Here is a 22,082-nt window from a genome sequence, read left to right on the forward strand (position 1 = left end):
TTCTGCACTTTTTGGGTCTAGACTGACCATATAGTCATTGATTCTGAATCTTGACCTCAGCCAAGTTGGCACACACCTCAGGAGGAAACCTTCATTTGACTGGCACTTAGTAACTAAAGTGCTTTGTATTCCTGTCCTACTTTGAATGCTTTTGCTGAATTCAGTTTCTCCAGCAAGTGAACACTGCAGAACTGAGATATATCCAATTGATACAAATGTAGTCACAGGAAAGGCTTCTTGATAATTTTAGCCTCTTCATAAATAAAGCAGTCTGTTCCTTCTAGAGGAAAATAAATAATTATGTTTCTTTCCTGTAATCCAGAAGGAATCTGGCTCTTCCTTTCCCACTCCTCTGCCCAACCTCCAGTCCATGAGTACATGATAAGGCCCATCATTGGAGATCACTTTCTGTTCTACCATTCTTCCAAGTTTAGGTGAGGAGAGTGGAAGAGATTTTTTTCCAGCTTCTATTTGCTGGGGAAGTATCTTTGATATATGTATGTGACTTATAAAGGTTTTTCTTTATATATAAAGGTTGCTCCCATATGAGAGATTATATGCTTTCTTGTTCCTAACGAGTCTTGTAAGTTTCGTCAGGTTTTGTGGCTCAGTCAAAATATTTCTAGTGTTGGTATTTGCTCTGGAGCCCTCTTCTGTCTCTTGATAAGTCATTGTGGAATTTTTCCCTGAGGAACAACTTCATGAATTTAGTAATGTTTTCTTACCCAAATTTAGCAATATGTTCTATATCCACATTGTACATATTGTACACTGTGCAGGAATGGAAACCCTGCTTCTTTTTTGTGGGAAAACCTAGACATGGATCATACTCAAGCATTCATTATTCAGGAGATTTCCCTAGAGTTTCAAGGGTAGGAACAAGAATCAAAGAAAGAAACTTATTCTTTGGGGCCCAGGATGGGCCCTGATTCATATGATTCTTGAGTCTGAGAGCTCCTAGTTCTCAGAGTTGACCTCCATAAAATAAGGATAGTTGTACTAAATGGTCCTTAAGGTAATATTGCTGATCCCACAGTCTTTCTGTGGTACAAATGACTGAACATGGTGTCCTTTAAGACTCTTAATGATTTAGTTTCTGCCAGTCCTTGTACTCCCTTCTTCATCTCTTTGAATTCTTAACTGCCCTCAATTCTTGGTTCAGGTGCTACTTCCTCTTACTGTAAGACTATTCCTGATTTCCCTCCAGTGACTAGTATCTCTCCAAATTACTTTATATTTACCTGTATGTATTCTATATTTACTTATATTTGTACCTGTCGTTTTCTCCTAAAGCATCTGTGCTCCTTAAAGGTCTTGAATGTTTGTTTAGCTCTTTTCCAAGTGCCTAAGACAAAACTTCAATTAATATTTGTTAAGTTCTTACTCTGTCAGGCACTGTAATAAATGTAAGGGATATAAAAAGGCCCAAAAAACGGTCCCTGTCTTCAAGGACCTTACAATTTAACAGGAGAAACAACATGCAAACAAATATATAGAAAGCAAACTCTATTCTATCTATCTATCTATCTACAATTAAAGAAGGAAAGCATGGGAATTAAAGGGGTCAGGAGAGCTTTCTTTAGAAGTTGGAATTTTAGTTGAAACTTAAAAGATGATGGGGACCTATGCCAGAGTGGTGGCAGTATCAGAAGAGAGAAGGGGGCATTTTTGAGAAATCTTGCAAAGATGAAACCAACAGTCCTTGGCCACATATTAGATATAGATGGTGTGAGAGAGATAGTGAGGGATTCAGAATGACTTCTAAGTTATGAGCCTGAGGGACTGGGAGGATAATGTTGTCCTCTACAATAATTGAGAATGTAGAAGAAGGAGATGGTTTAGAGGGAAAGATATAGTTCCATTATGAAAATACAAGAGTCAGGATACCTACTGATTGTTGAAGATGAGAGATTTTAGAGGCCAGCAGAGAGTTTAGGGCAGAGAGAGAGATTTGAGAATTAACAGCATAGAAATGGTCATAGGATCATAGGAACTAATGTGATAACTAAGTGAAGTAGGAGAGAGGAAGAAGAGAAAGGAGCTTAGATAACACAGAGGGTTACCTTCTGCTAGAGGGTGTGGTCTGGAAGAGGATCCAGCAAAGGAGAGAGAAGGAGTGCTCAAATAGGTAGGAGGAGAACCGAGAGAGTAGTCTCAAAAATCCAAGAGAAAAAGAGAATATCAAGGAGAAGAACATGACTGCAGAGAGGTGAGGTGAATGAGGACAGAGAAAAGGCTACTGAATTTGGCAATTAAGAGATCATTAGTAACTTTGGAGAGAACAGTTTCAATGGAATGAAAAAGTGCCAGGTTGTAGGGGCTAAGAGGAGAGTAGCAGAAGAAAAAGTGGGGACACCTATTATAGATAACCTTTTTGAGAAATTTAGTTACAAAGAGCAGAATAGATATGGGACAAGAGCAGGATCAAGGAAAGATCAAGTGAGGATTGTTTCAGGATGGCCTAATTTTTTTTTCTGTAAAATATGAGGCAAGATTCTCAGTTGAGAGGGCTTGAGGGAAGAGGAGCCATGGGATGTTTTGAGGAGAGATGAGAAGGTTTGAAAGAATTGCTGTAGAAGTGGGAGTGAGCTGACAAGGGAGATATAGAAGGATTGCCTGATAGCAGTGATGACCCAGTTGAGGTTATGTAATATAATGTAGTGGAGGGGGCAGCTGGGTAGCTCAGTGGATTGAGAATCAGCCCTAGAGACTGGAGGTCCTAGGTTCAAATCTGGCCTCAGACACTTCCCAGCTGTGTGACCATGGGCAAGTCACTTGACCCCCATTGCCTAGCGCTTACCACTCTTCTGCCTTGAAGCCAATACACAGTATTGACTCCAAGACGGAAGGTAAGGGTTTTAAAAAAAAAAATTGTAGTGGACCCTGCAGAATGGTTGCATAATTTTCCCCATCATCATTTAGCACCACATATGTTGGCATGAAGGCAACGAATGTTGGGAGAGGTCCAAGACTGAAGCATAGTTGGGTGTGATTGATGATAAGGGACTGGGAATTCAAGAGAGGAGGACATTGTAGAGTTTCACCAAGGGGTCAAGATGAGGACAAGAGGAGAGTGTGGCTAGTGCAAGAGAGGGCCTAGGAGAGAAGGTATTTAGGGAATGTCATAGTGTGGATTAAGAGAAGGGTTTTATAAAAGAAGGCAGAGGAAGAATTTTAAAAAACCCAATAGATTGTGGATATATGAGATATCAGAATTCCTGAATAGAGAGGTGCTACATTTGTGAACAGTGGTAAGATCAAGTATATGACCATCTTTATGTATGGTTGAAATGGGGTGGAGGAGCAAGTCATGGAAGTGAGTATATTTAGGACCTAAGCTCATGGTTAGGGTATTTGAGGGAGAATCAATATGTGTTTTTAAGTCCCCTAATATGAGTAAAAGAGTTGGGGAGGAGAGAAAAATTGTGAGGTAGGTATCATACTCATCTAAGAAGGATTAAGAGTGGCCATGAAGGAGGGGAGAGGTCTACAGGTAACAGCTAATCTCCTGGACCTCAAAGTAAGAGATGTTATTGAATGATGGAAGTAGAGGGAGAACCTGGAAATGGCATTAGGAAATAGGAAATTTTCTAACTCCCTCACTTTGACCACTGAACTAAGAAGAATGTGTGATGGTACAGCAAGTACTGGAAAGTGTGGTCAGGCAGATTGATAAATAAATTTTCCCTCAAAAATAGGGAATCCAACTTTTCAATAAATAGATGGAAAGTATGGGAGAGGAAAAGATTTAAGATGAAGTAAAGTTGTTTGAACAGGCATTTCAGAGGGCACAATGGAATGGCTTGGGGATTTAGGTTGATATTTTGGGGCAAGATGGTTGAGAATAAGGAATCAAGTGGTGGGAGGGGAGGAGGGGGTATAAATAATGGACTACAAGAGCATATAGGTGGTGCAGGGGCTAGAGCACTTGGTCTGGAATCAGGAAGAATCATCTTCATGAGTTCAAATCTGACTTCAGACAATAACTAGTTGTGTGACCCTGAGCAAGCCACTTAATCCTGTTTGCATCAGTTTCCTCATCTGTAAAATGAACTGGAAAAGAAAATGGCAAGCCATTTCAGTATCTGCCAAGAAAACCCCAAATGAGATCAGAGTCAGTCACAACTGAAATGAATAAACAACTACAGGAGTTGAGTCACTGGGATGTGAAAGGTATGATCAAGAGTAATAATGTTAATAAATGAATAATATAGGTATTTAATAAATATTTCCATAATAATTGTTATGTGATCCTAGAAGACTGACAGGTGCTTAGTCATCTAGAGTAGACTTGTTTGTACTTTTGGTATCTGCAGTGAAATCAAGAGGTAAAGGGGGGTGGGCAGCTGGGTAGCTCAGTGGATTGAGAGTCAGGTCTAGAGACAGGAGGTTCTGGGTTCAGATGTGGCCTCAGACACTTCCCAGCTGTGTGACCCTGGGCAAGTCACTTAACCCCCATTGCCTAGGCCTTACCACTCTTCTGTCTTGGAACCAATGCACAGTATTGATTCTCAGACAGAAGGTAAGGGTTTAAAAAAAAAAAGGTAAAAGGAGTCAACTCAAATGAAGTAATTTTTTTGTTGTTGAGTTATTTCAGTTGTATCTGACTCTTCTTGACTCCGTTTGGGATTTTCTTGGCAAAGATAGTGGAGTGATTTGCTATTCCCTTCTCTAACTCATTTTACAGATGAAGAAACTGATGCTGATAGGCCATAGTACTTGCTCAGGGTCACATAGATGTTTGAGGCCAGATTTGAACTCAGAAGAGGTATCTTCCTGACTATGCTTAGCACTCTATTTATTACACTTAATTGCCCCATGGGCTATGGAGCCTATGCAGAATTCCTTAGTAGTAGAAGAAAAACCCTATTTCTGGGTTCTTTTTCTTTTGAGTCTATATTTTTGCACACTAGCTCTATATAGTCTTTTCCAGTCATTGTATGTTCTGTGTTGGGTTACTACTGCCAGCTACATCTTGGAGATTAGGTGAAGGGATGAGATGTCAATATGGGAAGGAAATTTGTCCATTAGTTTTCAGTTATACTCTGTATCTCCTATTATATTAGCTGCTTAGACACAAAGGATTTTCAGAATAAAAGTTTGAAGTGGTAATAAAGCTTAAATGAAAATTAAAATGTCATCTTCATTAATCTTCAGTTTGTTTCATCTGGTTCCTTCTCTCTCAGCTATAATAATATTTACGTTTCCCCATTCTTAAAAACAAAGGAGAAAATAAAATAAAACCATAAAACTTTATTCTTCTCCTTTTAAGTTCTCAAACTATTCCCCCTCCTTTCCTCCCTCCCTCCCAGTGGTTTTGTATGCTAGATTGGCAGGTATGGTTTCTGTTTTGTGGGTGAAGAAATTGAGGCTTTCTATTACATAACTTGTCCTAGGCCACATAGTTAGCACATGGTGCAGCCAGGGTGTAAATACTCTATATTTAATAGTTAGACTGCTTAACTCTTAATGCACTTCTCAGACACTTACACTCTGGTATCCACCCTCCGTGGCATTCCACTCAGTGGAATTGTTATTTCAGAAATCACAAAAGATTTTGTAATGAATGAATCCAGGGCTCCCTTCTCTTCCAAGCCACCATCCTCACAGACATCTCTACCATTTTCACACTATTGACTACCCCTCTCTTTGCCACTTTCTTCTCCCTTGGTTAATTCCTGTGGTGTGTTTCTTACCTAGTTCCCTTCTTGCTTTTCCATTCATTTCTTCTCTGCCTCCTCTGTCCCTTTCTGTCTTGGAGAAGCTGCATGGCATATGGCAGATAATATGCCAGACTTGGAACTGGGAAGGCCTGGATTCAAATTGTGTCTAATAATTTAGTAGCCATGTGACCTAAGTTTAGCCCTTTTTTGGTTCCTCTCTCTCTCAGGTTTCTCTCTCAGGTTCCTCAAATATTAAATGGAGCAATAATAATTAAAGTACTTGCTTGGTAATGTTCTTGTGAAGTTCAAAGGAGATCACTTTGCAAACTTTAAAATGCTACATAAAATCATTATCATAATCATCTCTCCTCATTGTAGGCTTTATCCCAAACCTTCATACTCCCCCCCCCCCCCCATCTTTGACTCCCTAGGTAAAGTAATCTTCTCCCATAGTTCCAGTTATCTACCACCTCTATATAGTTGAACCCCAAAACCCTGTCCTCAATTCAGTCTCTCACAAGAACTCATAATTCATATTTCCAACTGCTTATTGGTTACATCCAACTGAATCTCCTGCCATCACCTCAAATTCAGCATGCTGCAAATGGAATTCAACATATTTCCCCCCAAACTGACTTTTTCTTTTGGCTTAACTATTTTGTTAATAACACCAACTATTTTCTCAGTGACCAAAGTACAAAATCTCTAAATGATGTAATTTACTCTTCCTTTATATTCAGCTTTCTCCCTCTCTGATATGTGTCCATAACATTTTCCTGCTTCTGATGAGTTGGTTGCCAAATTCTATGAATTATACCTTTAAATCATTTCTCCTCCCACTACACTCTAGGCACCTAGAATGCAGGGACTCTGTTATTTTTGTTTTCTCCAAGGTGCCCTGTATTTCAAGTGGCTTACATACAATTTATAGTCATAAATTTTTTTTTTATAAAAAGTAAATTGTATCTATTATCACTAAGGCTTTTCTTCAAGTTTTACACTCATTACTTTTCTAAGCTCTGCCTCGAATATGCATCTAAGCACCAAATTCCTTAGGAACCCAGGGGAAAAGTGATCCACACCCTGGATAGAGCAGTAGCCTGAAGGGCCTTTTGGAGGGGGGAATGAAGAGGAACAGATACAAGCACTTTTCAAAAGGTCTTTCATTTGTTCCTCACTATTTACTACTTACCTGGGAGGCAAATGCCCTTTATTATTCCCATTTTACAGTTTTGGAAAAAAGCAAAGATAACTTAAATGAGTTGCTCAGGATCACACAACTAGAGTATTATAATAATGAATGATGGTATCTCACATTTATGTAACTTTAATATTTACAAAGTGCTTTTCTCTTTATCATCCTGGGAGAGAGGAGAATTTAATATCAATAGACAAACTGTGTAAGGAAAGCTCAGTGACTTTCTAAAAGCTCTGTTATCTATCCTTTACTGGAGAATTCGAAGCCTTTAACTCTAATTGAGTAGAGGAAATGAGGAAATCTAACAGGAAATTGAGTCCCTCTTCTTTCTCTTCCTTCTGGGGCTTGCTTAGAATTGGAGCTTTTCTAGTCTTAACTGAAGCCAGCTGAAATGATTAGAAATGTATAAATATTGGATGTTGATATTTTAAAGTCTGTTGGAGCCTAATGGGATGAGCTGTAGTGTTTCAAATGCAGGTGAAACTTGTTCCTTGGTTCACAGTTAAAAAAAAACAAAAACAACAAAAAAACTGAACAAATAGAACAAAGTAAGGTGTTGAGTGATGAATTATCAACAGGTTGAAATGTCCCTTTCATTAGAGTAGCTACATATTCAGAAAGGTCACAGCTTATTTTCCATTTTATCATGGGAGAATAAGGAAACATCTGGAAAACTCTGTTCTGTCAGCAACTTGCCCCTTTCCTAAAGCATCTGTGTGTACAGTGAGCTATATCCTTTTTCAGGTGGTTAAGAATTAGGATTCTGGTAGAGATTCTTAATCTGAGGTTGATGGAGCCCCAACAGGTATGAGGATAAAGTTTAAGGAGGAGGGTTTGTATGGGGGAAAAATTATCTGAGAGATGAGGCAGCCTAGTTGTTAGTATCCTGAGAATATGTATGTCCCTGTACAGTAAAGACAAGAGATAGTTCTGGGGAGTTATGTTTATGTCATACCCAACTTTTAGTTGTGACCTCTTTAAAAATCTCTTCTGTGTTATCATTTCACACAACCTGTCCTCTTCCTGCTCCATTTCTTCTTTTTTTAAACTTGCCATGTCTTATCAATTCTGAGACAGAAGAGCAGTTAGAACTAGGCTGTTAGGGTTGTGACTTGCCCAGGATCACATAGCTAGGAAGTGTCTGAGGCCAGATTTGAACACAGTTCAAACCTCTCAACTCTAGCTCTGGTACTTTATCCACTGTGTTACCTAGCTGTCCTACCTCCATTTCTTCTTATCACTTGTGTTTCTCCTTCTTGCCAGGAGATGCAGTAGCTCAAGTAGATATGGGTAGGCATTGCAAACCCTTCATATTCTTCTAAGGCGATTTTATCAGCAAAATGATTGAGTACAAAGGAAACAATACTTTTGTTTAGCCAATAGGCTGATTCATTTTATAGAATGTTGGAGCTGGAAGGGACATTAGATTATTGAGTTGTCACTTTTTCTATGAGTAAGAAACTGAGGTGCAGAAAAACAAGATTCATGGTAGAAGTACTGAGGCTTGAGCCTGGATTCTTCCCTTCCAACCCCTTCCCCTTTTTTTGAATGGAAAAGGGTAATATTACATCCTTTTTTACTTATTTGATGTTTTATTGATATCACTTTTAAAAACTCAATGTTCTTTTCTATTGCCATTACCCCTTATAAATGGGTTCAACACTGGAAAGATTATTTCCTCTTAGGTAAGAGGAACTGCATTCAAATTCTGCTCTGCTAGGGTGATATTGGACAAACTAACTTTGCTGGGCTTCAGTTTCCCCATCTGTATAATTAGGATTAGAAAGGAAACAAATCATACTGAAATAAAGATATGAATTCCAGTTTTTTGATGCCTCCCCCCCCCCCCCATGTTTATCTATGAATCCCTTGGGGTCTGTGGCACTCAGATTAAGAATATCTGCTCCTGGAATTATAAGCTGCCAAAAGATTTCAGGCTGATTAATAGAGGAAGTCTTCTCATCTAGGAGTTCTTGTTAGTGAAGTCACAGAGCTACTGTGGTACATTCATATACTATAGTTTGTTGAGACATTTCTCATTTGATGGGCACCTATTTAGTTTCTCCTTTGCTACTACAGAAAATGTTACTATGAGTATTTTATATGTATGCATATATTCATGTGTGTGTGTGTATGTGTGTGTGTGTGTGTGCGCGTGTGCATCAGTGGGGGGTGGGGGTATATGTCTAGTACTGGATTTACTAGTACAGTTGGAAGTGTGATTTTTGGGGGATATAATTCCAAATTGTTTTTGTTTATGGATAGATAATTTCATTTCATAACTGCACCAATGATACATTAATGTCTCTGTCTTCCCTTAGTCCTGCCACCATTTGCCATTTTCATTATTTTTTTATGATGACTATGAGATAAAAATCAAAGTTATTAACATTTGGTTTTCTCTTATAAGTATTTTGGAATGTTCTCTTGCATGATTGTTGATAGTTTACGTTTCTTTTGAAAAATGCCTGTTTAATACTTTATCTACTTTTCAAGTGAGACCATTGCCGTTGGTCTTATGTATTTACATTATTTCTCTGTATATCTTGGATATCAGACCTTTATCAGACATAGTTGTGGCAGAGATTTCCCCAATTTACTGTTTTTCTAATTCTGTCTTCACTAATTTTCTTCATATAAGAGCTTCTAAATTTTATGTAATTGTCCATCTTTATGTGTACCTCTGTCCCTTATTTAATAAAGAATTCTTCCTCAGGTATGGTTGTACAGGATACCTCTTCACATTCTGCCCCCAGTTTGCTTTTTTAAATTATATGACCTCTCATATTTAGGTCATGTATGCAATTGGAGTTTTACTCAGTCTCTCCTGCTTTTCCAAAAATTGCCATACTAGGTGTTGCTAGGTGGCTAAGTGGATTGAGAGTCAGGCCTAGAGACGGGAGGTCCTGTGTTCAAATTTGACCTCAGACACTTCCCAGCTGTGTGACCCTGGGCAAGTCACTTAATCCCCATTTCCTAGCCCATACCACTCTTCTGCCTTAGACCAAATACTGATTCTAGGTCAGAAGGTATGGATTTTTAAAAAATCACCTACTGTACAAAATTCCTCAATAAAAAACATAGGGCTTATGGTAAAAGAGGATAAGAGCATGGTATTTTTGCCCATAGACATTTATTTATTTTCACAGTGTTGCCTCTGATAGTCTGCAATGTGAATTTCTTCATGCCTGTTTGTTTGTTACTCAGGAGATTATCACATATTCTCTTGTTTCTTCCAAAATGCTTTATTATTTCAAGCTTCTCAATACACTGCTTTGCTCTTTTGAACTAGGATGCTGAGCCATATTTAGCACGTTGAATGAGTTTTTTATATAGGAATGTTTTTAAAAAGTGAAAGAATAGCAAAACACAACTATATAGGACAGCACACAGTGAACTGATGTAACTACTAGATGTTGAGGTGTGTGCTTGTGTGCATTTTATGTATTATGCAGTTCATTTCAACTGAGTTGTAGTTTTCTGCATTCACCTAGTGTTTTTCATGCATGAAATCATGCATAAGCAAATGCAAAATTCATGTTATGCTCAAATTTTCCTCTAATATAACAAAGTGGAACAAATTCATGTTTTCAAAATAAGCAGTATAGAATTGATTATATACATTATAAGATGTTTTATACATTTCTTAATAGTTTTTGTTTAATAGGAAGTCCTTTCCCTAATAGTAGGTAATCTCTGATTTTTTGAACACCAGGCTGCTATTTTTGATTACTTCTAGATCCTTGCTTACTTAGTCTATAACACTTGATCAACTTTTCCATTTTTCAACTAGTATCATATAATTTTGATGATTATTGTTTTATATAGAATATGTTAAATATTCTTGAGAACCTTTTCAGATATGGTTAGATCTTTCTTTTTTATTGTATTTTTTCATGAGTAAAACTTTATTCCTTTTAAAAGAAATTATTTCTTTTTAAGACTATTTTTCTATGTTTACATGATTCGTTTTCTTTTCCACCTCTTTTCCCTTCCCCCTCCCAGAGCCAACAAGCAATTCCATTGGGTTCTACAAATGTCATCACTTGATACCTATTTCCATATTATTCATTTTTTGCTATAGAGTGATTTTTAAAAAGCCTAAACCCCCGATCACATACCCATATATACATGTGATAAGTGATGTCATATGTTCTTCTTTTGCATTTCTACTTCCATAGTTCTTTCTCTCAATGTGGTTAGCATTCTTTCCCAAGAGTCCTTTAGGAATGTTCTGGCTTATTGCATTACTACTAGTAGCACTGGCCATTACATTGGATTGTTCCATGTGGGGTGTTCCTTAAGGATATCCCTGACCAGCAGGGTCCCACAAGGGAAGGGGCTCACCTTTGGGACAGAACCAGGGTGAAGAATGAAAGACAGGGACAAGTCAGTGTTTGAATAGGCAGGCAAACCTATGATATTCTCCTTGATAGGAAAATATGAGTACAAAGGAACATGAGGTGGATGAGGAGATTAAGATAAGGAATGTAAGCCCACTAGGGCCATAGCCTCAGGAGAGGCTTTAGAGAGAGAGACCAAGAGATTGCTAGAGAAGATTGAAGATCCAAGAGGAATATTCATGGTCGCCTCCTCTGTATTTATTGCTTTCGTCTGTTTAGGGAAGTATTTTCAAGCAGGTAGTAACCACGTTACAAAGCATGGACAATGAGGATTGGATGGTGAGGTGAGAGTAACACCTTTTTGGGCGTGTAGATTACAAACCCGAGTTTTCCCTGGCAATTGTGGCTCAGATCATGTTAATGAGTCTGCCCTAGGCAAGGGCCGCATGGCCATTTCAAAGTTATATTCACAAACCTTATTGGTAAAACCTTGTGCTTGGAGATACAGTAAGCCATACAGTCGTTTATGATTCATAGATGTGAATATGCTTGGGATGCTATATTCCACAATAGATCTTTCTTAAAGGAAACTTCTTGATAAGATTCTGTATTTATGAAGATATAAAGTAAAGAGTCCCTTTCCTGCCTTGTATATACATCCCTATACTCCATTAAACATCTGTGGATTATAACTTTTAGAATAATAGTCTTATGGCCTACAGAAATTCCTCCTCATCACAATTCTTGTCTTCCATACAAGTTTTTTATTTTCCCACCCTGCCCACTTCCTCCTTTGCTTCTTTGTGGATTCAATCTTGGCATCTGTTTCTCTTTCTTCATTGATGAGAGGACATGAATGGGTGGCTGTAGGACAGAGCCATCCTTGTTAGTGCTCATAGTAAGCATCAGAACCAGCCCTGTTGGTGGGATTCTGTGTCCATCTAGAGGGCATGAACATTGCCAGCTGCCTTATTGTTTACCACCTGAAAGACCAATGAGCTTTTTTGGTTGTAAACATGGAGAAGAAAAGAAGTAAGGACTAGAAGGTGATAAAAGAGAATTGAGAATATGTCTTTTCTCCTGTTGTTACCAAAGGACTTTTATTGCTGACTGGTGTGGAGATGACATTGCAATAATAATAACTGTAACTGGCATTTCAATAACACTTTAAATTTTGCAAAGCACTTCACAAATATTATTTCATTTTATCCTCACAACAGCCCTAGAGTTAGGTGCTATTATCATTCTCATTTAGTAGATAATAAATTGAGGCAAACAGAAGTTAAGTGACTTGTCCACGGTCAGAGAACTAATTAGAGTATGAGGCTGGATTTGAACTCATATATTCTTTGTCCAAAGTCCATAGCTATAATCTACTGTGCCACCTATTTAACATTTAACCTCCACCTTTCTGTAAGGGATAGGAAACTCTTAGAGAATATAGAGACAGGTAATTTTTAGCAATTAACTCTTTTGACTTACCTTCAGTTACCTAGGGCTGCCTTTCCCCCATATTCTGAGTCTTTCAAATAATCCCTAGAGTAAAAATACTTTCTTCATAATCCACCATGTGTCCCTCTGCAAATTAGCTTCAAAACCTAACTCCTTTGGCTTTGTGAATCCTATTATTTGTAAGACAGATGTGGCAAACTCAACAACTTCGGTGGGGTGGGATTTAGGACATTTTAGATTGCACCAACCAAAGATTTTTTTTAAATCTCCAGACATATATTATCCAGATTTATGTACAGATCTTCCTATGAACATTCCTATGAATCTTCTTGCTTATTCTTGGACTCTGACTTTTTGTGCTTAATCTGTGAAATAATCTTATAGACAGTCTAGAAAGGTTCAAGTATTTAATGCTTATTGACTGCCCTCTTTCTTGGCCTTGTAGACTTGCCCAAAGCTTAGTGATCCACAGAGGATAGAATTGCTTTTTTTTGGAAGTATGTGGGTTAACTGGGCTGTCTCCCTGTTCATATCTCAAGGATACTTGCTCAAGTTTTTCATCTTTGTTCATTAATTTCATATTCGACATGGTCCCTTAGTATCTTTTTGATACTTGGGGAAAATTGCAATTTGTAGATGGCCTAGCATCAGCCATCAGTATTGGTGATTGTCTCTGTATATTGGGATTCTGTTTTATAAAAGATGCCACTTACTTTGTCATCTTTATCACCAATTCCTCAGTTATAGAACTCAAAGAGACAAAGTGAAAGATTGAAGTTAAGTTCTTTGAGCTGCAATGTGATGATGAGAGTTGGAATTGTGGACATGGTAAACATGAGCCAGTTTGTATTATGGATGTGACATTACAGTGTTTGTTGCAAAGAATCTATATTCAACTTAGACTCCGAGGTATCCAATTACCTCCAGTTCCCCAGGAAGTATTGGGCTTCAGGAGATCTGAATTCTAATTATTATCATATAGTCACGGGATTTTAGAGCAGAAGAGGATCAACCTTCTTATTTTCAGAGATGACATCTCAGGCCCAGAGATGTTAAGTGATTTGTCCATGTTCACACAATTGGAAGTATCAGAGCAGCCACTCTTGATTTAGGCCATCTAAGTGCATAGTATGAAGTTCTGTCCATTTTCTCTTCTTAAGCAAAATTCATATTCTGGACTTTAATTTCTTTTCTCTAAAATGAAGATACTTGATTAGATTGTCTCCGAAGTTCTTTCTGTCCCTAAAATAATTTGATTTTACCTATGTCTTTTAAGATTAGTTGATGTTAACCTTACAGACTTAGTTAGAACTTCAAAGAAACTAGTTAGACAAATTTTAAAAAGATTATTCTTGAGCATTAAAGAATTACTTTCAAATGTAGCTCAGTAATTTTACCGATAACCATTTTAGGAACTGCCTTCTTAACTTCGATGTAGTTCTTGTCTACTTAATGAGCTAAAATCTTTCAAGCTATGATGAGGAGGTCCTTGAGTGGCCAAGGTAAATGTGGTGGTGGTATTGCTGATGTGTGCCAGTTGACAGTCTAAGTCAATTATTCATGCTACTCCAAGACAGTGATATTTGATATGCTGGGTGTGTATACAGTACCTCATACAGTGGCCTCATGAGCTAATAGTGTCGTGTTTCTGGGGCATGCAGGAGTTCCTCAGAGGATAGCAAATGTCCCCTGGCATTGACAGATTAGACCATTTTGTTTTCAGTGGTATCAGCTAAGGTTAAACCTAAACAAATAGGAGCAACTGGGAAGATTTGAAGGGAGTGAAATGTTCACATTCTTAAGTCTGTGCTCACTGAGGAAGGATGAGGCGTGGAGTTCACAATTCCCTGGGGAAGGAAACAGTTATTTCTCTGCTGTTTTGTTTTGCACATTTAGGTTAAGGCATTCCAGAAGTTGCAGGTTATGTTTCATGGCCTCCAACTTTTCCCTGACTTTCCTTGCCAAAGGAAGGGAGGGTTACTCTAAATAACACTTTGGCCTTTATGGAAATGTATCAGATGTTCCAGGAGCCAGTCTTGGTAGGACTCTTGCACTCTCGTCTCTCTGTCTCTGTCTCCCCCCCCCCCCCCTCCTTCTCCTTTCCTCTCTCTGTCTCCCTCCCTTCCTCCTTCTCCCTTTCCCCTTCTCCCTCCCCTTCTTTCACACTCCAGTATTATTCTCTTGTGACACTCACTTTCACTCTCCCTTTCCCTTGTTCAAATACTTTCTCTCATTTGTGTTTTCTCTGTAGGATATTGTTAACACCTCTTCGGGCCTTATATAGCAAGGTCTGATTGTTAATGTTCACAGAAATAAAACAACAAGGAAAGCTGCCAGATTGAATAAATCAGGCCAGTGTTTGGAATTTCATAAATGCAGTGACTTTGGATACAAATTGAGCATAGAGAACAATACAGAACTGTTCTTCTCTGTTTCTCCCCTTTCCTTGCTCTTTCTGCTTTTAAGTTTCCATCTTGTTCCCCCCCCCCCACCCCCCTTACTTGAAAACTTGTGACTTTGTTGTCTTTTACTGAGTTTAATTTTTTATTTCTCTTTCTCCATCTACTCTAGAGCAGAGGAGGAGCAGCAGCAGCCGGAGCCAGGACTCTGCAGAGGGACTAGACGGGCAAGTCCCAGAGCAGTTCTCAGGTCTTCTACACGGCTCTTCTCCAGTGTGTGAAATCAGTGAGGACCCTTTCCAGCTTATTTCCTCTGTCAGCCAGGGTGGTTCAGAAGGGTCATCCAGGCAGGGCACAAGTCACGAAGCTGCTATGCAGCTAGAGGATGCTCCTTTGCACACTCCTGGATCCATCCGACCCAGCCTTCCTGACCAGAATAAGAAACTGGGTTATTCAGCTGGCCTGCCCACCAACCACAGCCAGTCGGACCCTGAAACTTTGATGCATGAGATATCTCAGCACCCTGGTGGTGCTGAGGAAGCAGGAGACTGGAGTGGGACCAGGAGCTGGGCCCCTCCCACTAACAGACCAAAAGCTGAGCTTAAACTCAGCCGCAGTTTGTCCAAGTCAGACTCCGATCTCCTGACCTGCTCACCAACAGAAGATACCACGATGGGGAGTAGGAGCGAGTCCTTGTCCAACTGCAGCATTGGGAAGAAGCGGCTGGAAAAGTCTCCGTCCTTTGCCTCAGAGTGGGATGAGGTAAGGCTTACCTCAGATCCTATGTGTTTGGCTCCCAGAAACTTGGTTTGTGTACTAGGTTAGCTGAAGCCTGTGAGGTGTCATAGTGCATTGACTTCTGGGATGGTACGAGAGTAGTTCTCCTGAAAGATATACTCCCTTTCCTGAGTGTCTCCCCCAAACTCTCTCCACTATTCTCCCCTCCCCCTAACATTCTGGAGTTTTACAGATCGAATCCATTAATAGTTAAATATTAGGGCTACAGACTCCATTGGCACAAGGCTGAAGGAGACACAAACAATTCATAGAAATGACATGCTATTTCAAAATATTTGGATCCCTTCATCTCTGTTGCAGTAATGACTGTCTCACTCCCTGGGAATTTAAGAAGCATTAGTCTATGTTCTTTGAGTCCTGGAGAGGGAGAGAAAAGACCTAGAATCTTGGAGCAGCTGTGTCCTATTGCTGAACCATATGTCAGATGGGGGGTGGGGTGGAGTTTGAGGGAAGCAGCATACTGCCATCGGGGTTGTACAAGGAGGCTGTTTCATCCCCCACCTGCCACACATGAATGTATTTACCCTGTTCTCATGAAAGAATAAACCCTCCTCTAGTACATGAGTTCTGCCCATCCCACATTCTCGGGGTTTGTGAGACAAGGACTGTGTGATTAAGGAGATAGAAGTGTTAGGGGAGGAGAAAGAATTTTAGAGATTGCGGCATAGGATATCAGAATCCAATAACTTTCTAACAAGTGTTGCAAAATTATTGACAATTTAAACATGAATATTTTCCAATGGCCTGTGACAGGTCTTATGAAGAGGGAAAAAATATATATTTACCAAAGACTATTAAACACTCAGAGAATGTTAAAGAGCTGCTTCTTATGGCAGGGAAACTGCCTCTGAAATGCCTCCTGGGCCTGCTTCCCAGTAGCATTTCTGAGAGGCGAATTTAGCTTTCTGAGAGGAGAGGAACTACACAGCTGACACAGCCAGTAAGAAGCTAAGTGTATGAGCCAACCAAGTTAGAAAAGGTTGTAGTTATAATCTTTAAACCAAAATCACTTCCTCTCTAGATATGGGGTAAAGAATTTGTTTAAACCCAGGATCTTAAAATCATAAATTTAGAGCTAGAAGGAACCTTGAATGTTGTCTAATCCAACCTCCTCTCTGTTTTGTTTAAAAATTATATTAATATCTTTTGTTTTTACATAACCTACATTTCCCCATTTTTCCTCCCATTCCCAGGAATATCGTCTTTTTCTTTTCTTTTTATAAACCCTTACCTAATGTCTTAGAATCAACACTGTATATTGGTTCCAGGGCAGAAGAGTGGTAAGAATTAGACAGGGGGCTTTAAGTGATTTGTCCAGGATCTCACAGCCAAGAAGTGACTGAGGTCAGATTTGAGCCTGGGATCTCTCATCTCTAGCCCTGAACTCTCTATCTACTGAGCCATCTAGCTGCCCCCAGTGTCATTTGTCATTTTTTTTTTAAGCAAAGACCGATGGGGAGGACAAGGAAAGAAAAACAGTTCAACAAAACTTATACCAGTTTATCAAATGTGACATCCTATGTTATTTTCCACCTCTGTTCCTTGCTTCTAGTCAAACACTTTGAAACAGCAAAAAAAAAATGAGAGAGATACATTCTTACCTCTATCTGTGGGGGGCCAACTTTAGTCCTTATTACCTTGCAGCATTCAGTTTAGATGGTTTTGTTGTTATTGTTCTTTCTGTTTGGTCTAGTTATCATGTATATTGTTTTCCTTGTTCAGCTTATTTGTCTTTATCTCTGTAGGTACAAGCCTTCCCAGTCTTCTTTGTGTTCATCATTTCTTATTGCCCAGCAGTATACCATTACATAAATTCACCTCAACTTGTTTTAGCTATTTCCTAATTGATGAGTATCTACTTTGTTTCTAGTTCTTTAGAACTAGAACTACAAAAAAGTGCTCCTAGAAATTTTAATATACGAGTCTTTTCTTTTTATCATTTACCTTCCTGGACATATACCTACCAATGAAGTTTATTACTGGGCCAGGGAGTATAGAAATTTCAGTCATTTCTTTGTATAATTCCTAATTACTTTCCAGAAAGATTGGACTAATTCATAGCCTCACCAGTAGAGCATTATTATTTATATCTTTCCACAAATTGTTCAACACTTACTGCTCCCTTCCTTGGTCATCTTTGTTAGTTTGCTGAGCATGAAGTGAAAACTCAGAGTTCTTTAGATATATATTCCATTTATTGTTATTTTTAAAATCTTGGCTTTCGTGTTAGAATCAATATTGATTCTAAGACTTAAGCATGGTAAGGGCTAAACAATGGGGTTTTAAGTGGCTTGTTTAGACACAGCTAGAAGTATCTGAGGCCATTTTCAAATATGGCTATCCACTGAGCTACCTAGCTGCCTCTATTTCTTTTGTTATTAATGGTCTGGAGAAATCTTTCATAATACTATTTAATAGTTTTAAAATCATCTTTTGGAAACCTCATGTTTGTTACTTTTGATCACTTTTATGTATTGGCTAGTCTTGTTTTAGAGAGAAAACAAGATCTCAGAAGAATTAGGTGGTTTTCCCCAAGATCACACAAGTAATAAATGGATTCAAACTTAGATCTCTCCCTCCAAATCAAGTGCTTTTTTCATTCACTTCTCTAACTAGTTATGCCTTTCAACCTACTGTTCCAAAATTCCTCTCCTTTCCATAGTGTCCAGGCTAACCAAACTAGCCTTCCTGAGCCATCCCTGACTTGTGGCCTGCTTTTGCATTATCCCCATTCTTTTTTTAAAATATATTTTAAAATTTTTATTTATTTAGATGATTTAGAATATTTTTCCATGGTTACAAGACTCATGTTCTTTCCCTCTGCTCCCCCCCACCCCCTTCCCCTATCTGACACGCAATTCCACTGGATTTAACTTGTGTCATTGATCAAGACCCATTTCCATATTATTAATATTTGCACTAGGGTGATCATTTAGAATCAACTTTCCCAGTCTTAGCCCCCATCAACCCATGTGATCAAGCAGTTGTTTTTGTTCTGTGTTTCTTTTCCCACAATTCTTTCTCTGAATGTGGATAGTGTTCTTTCTCATATGTCCCTCAGAATTGTCCTGGATCATTTCATTGCTACTACTAGAGAAGTTCATTATATTTGATTTTACCACAGTGTATCAGTCTCTATGTACAATGTTCTCCTGGTTCTGCTCCTTTCACTCTGTATCAAGCCCTGGAGGTTGTTCCAGTCCCCATGGAATTCCTCCAGTTCATTATTCCTTTGAGCACAATAGTATTCCATCACCAACATATACCACAATTTGTTCAGCCATTCCTCAATCGAAGGGCATCCCCTCATTTTCCAATTTTTTGCCACCACAAACTGCACGGCTATGAATATTCTTGTACAAGTTTTTTTCCTTATCTCTTTGGGGTACAAACCTAGCAGTGCTATGGCTGGGTCAAAGGGCAGGCAGTCTTTTAGTGCCCTTTGGGCACACTATTCCCATTCTTGAGAAGCCCTCTCTTCTTGTCTCTTAAAATTTCTAGTTTCTTTCAAGACTCAGCTCAGTTACCACCTTCTATTTGAAGTCTTTTCTCAGCCAAGGCCTTCCCTTCCCTACCAAAATTGCCTTGCATTTATTTTTGTATATACTTAAATGTGTATTATCTACCTAAATAAACTATGGGGTCCTTCAGGGCAGAGACAGTTTTGGTTTTGATTTTTGTCTTTCTGGTACTGTGCCTAGCTATATAATATAGGTAGACCTCATTTTATTGCACTCCAGTTTATCACACTTCACAGATCGTGCATTTTTTTTTTACTTTGTGTCAATATTGGGTTGAGCAAATTTCTCAGTACTATTTTTTTTCAACAAAATGTGTTCATATAGTGTCTGTCATATTTTGTTAATTCTTGTAATATTTCAAACCTTTTCATTATTATATCTGTTATGGTGATCTATGATTAGTGATCTTAGATATTACTATTGTAATTGTTCTGTGGCCCTATGAACCATGCCCATATAAGATGATAACTTAAATTGATAAATGTTGTGTGTTTATGACTATCCTACTAATCAGGCCATTTCCCCTGTTTCTCCCCCTGTCCTCTGGCCTCCCTACTCCCCAAGACACAACAATATTGAAATTATGCCAATTAACAACCCCACAATGGCCTCTGAGTGTTCAAGTAAAAGAATGAATCATCAGCATTGAGGCAGGACCCTCTACTAGCAAAATGATTAGAATTCACTGAAGGCTCAAATGATGATGATTAACATTTTTTAGCAATAAAATATTTTTAAATTAAAGTATACACATTGGGGTTTTTTAAAAGACTTTGTTATTGCACACTTAATAGACTATAGTATGGTGTAAACATTACTTTTATATTGCTGGGAAACCAAGAAATTCATGTGACTCACTGTATTGCTATATTTGCTTTATTACAATAATCTGGAAGCAAACCCATAATATCTCCAAGGTATGCCTGTAAACACTTAATGAGTGCTAATTAATTGATCATTTGACTCCCCATTTCTAGAACATAATTAGCCTAATAATTAGATAAAAGCAGACTTATATAAGAGGAATTTTTCATCAGTGCACTGAGCCCTATAGTTATGGTTAAAAGAAAATTTTCTTCAGGAATTAGAGAAGCTTTAAAATAAACAATATAGGAATTTTCTAAAGTGGATTCTGGTACTTTCCAGAAAATTCCTAATTTCTCTTCTGAGTTGTACCCTTCATCCCATTCTCTCAATTATCATCTTATAGTCTTCTCCCAGGGAGACTATCTAAAGCAGTCTAATAAATTACTATATCTTTATAGTTACTTTTCTTTAAAGTAACTTTTAACCTATTAATAGATGGGATCATCATTGCTGGGGAGAAGGAATTAAGTCCTTGAGGAATACACTAGTTAGTGTCCAGTAGACACTATTTCCAGTTGGTCCATGAACCTCACCATTGCTCCAGATGGTAGTACAAAATCCGGAAGCAGAAGCCCACATTTTTGAATTGTGATATTTTAGCTACTAGATTAGAAGTGACACATTTTTGCTTTGTAATGACTTTGCAAAGATAGACTCACATGCTTATTTCTCCTTTGCAACTAGACACTGGTGATGGGTCAGTATCAGACATAGCTATGGTTCAACTTCCATTCCATTTCAGCAGACATTTAAAATAATTTCTTTGTGAAGAATACTAAACTAGGTTCTGAAGGAATATATAAAGTTTCATGGTTCCTGCCTTTGTTAAACTTTTACAGTGCATAATGAGAAATTCAAAAAATTCCTAAATTTTATTTATTTGTTTTGTTTATTAAAATATTTGCCCATGTTTAGATGATTCATTTTCTTTCCCTCTCTTCTTCCCTCCTCTCTTCCAGAGCCGTGTAACAGTTAAAATTTAGGAATATGGGGAGACTGAGGCATCTGAGGCAGGTAGAAATTAGTTTCTCTCTGCAAGGAGTATTATATTTTTTAAAGGTTCATTGAAGGTTAAGGATTAAAGAAAATACAGGATAAGAGACACGTGTCCAGGCCATAGAGAGGCCTAAACACAACCTCACCTACATTATGAAAAAAAGCCACACCTACCCCAAAACGGAAGTCCAAGAGCGAGAGAGCCCTCAAAAGCCTTTGAATCAGCTTAAATACCTTCTCGATCTCGGCCCAGGTGAGATTACAAGGCATTCTGGGGAAGTGGAGCAAAGGCTCGTGGGGATTGTAGTCCTGTATTCGAGTCTATTTTTTACAGCCGACAAGCAATTCCACTGGGTTATACAAATGTTGTCGCTGAATAGCTATTCCATATTATTCATTTTTAGCAATTTAATTGTGTTTGAAGTCCAAGTTCACTTCTGACATTTCTATGGTGTGACTAGTCTCGAATTTTTATTTAAGATTTCCTTGTTTAAAAACTGTCTATACTTTAGCCATATGCACACGATGTGAATCTCCTGGTGAAGGCCTTTATATATGATCTTTTTCCCCCTCAAATATTTATTGATTTATTTTTAGCATTCATTAAAATTTTTTTGAGTTCCAAATTCTCTCCCTCCTTTTAATCCCTCCTCCACCCACAGAGAAGGCAAGCAATCTGATATCAATTATACATGTGGAGTCATGCAAAACATTTCCATATTAGCCATGTCGCAAAAAAGGAATAAAAAATGAGAAAAGTATGCTTTAATTTGCACTCAGAGTTCATCAGTTCTCTCTCTGGAGATGAATAGTATTTTTTATCATGGATCCTTTGAAATTCTCTT

The 22,082-nt window shown here is 38.3% G+C and overlaps 1 protein-coding gene across 12 annotated transcripts in view; it reads left to right on the forward strand.

Annotated features, from left to right (window-relative positions):
* ANKS1A (ankyrin repeat and sterile alpha motif domain containing 1A) overlaps positions 1–22,082 on the forward strand; it is a 282,636-nt gene that overhangs the window by 150,880 nt on the left and 109,674 nt on the right. For all 12 annotated transcript variants that reach the window (XR_001628236.2, XM_056818070.1, XM_007483721.3 and 9 more), the window contains one exon: positions 15,228–15,817. Coding sequence is in view for 11 of the 12 variants with exons in the window: in XM_056818070.1 (XP_056674048.1) it covers positions 15,228–15,817 (590 nt within the window). In the remaining variant the exon portion in view is untranslated. The remainder of the gene's footprint in view (positions 1–15,227; positions 15,818–22,082) is intronic.

Source organism: Monodelphis domestica, chromosome 2 (genome assembly GCF_027887165.1).
Source record: "Monodelphis domestica isolate mMonDom1 chromosome 2, mMonDom1.pri, whole genome shotgun sequence".
Lineage (NCBI taxonomy): Eukaryota > Metazoa > Chordata > Mammalia > Didelphimorphia > Didelphidae > Monodelphis > Monodelphis domestica.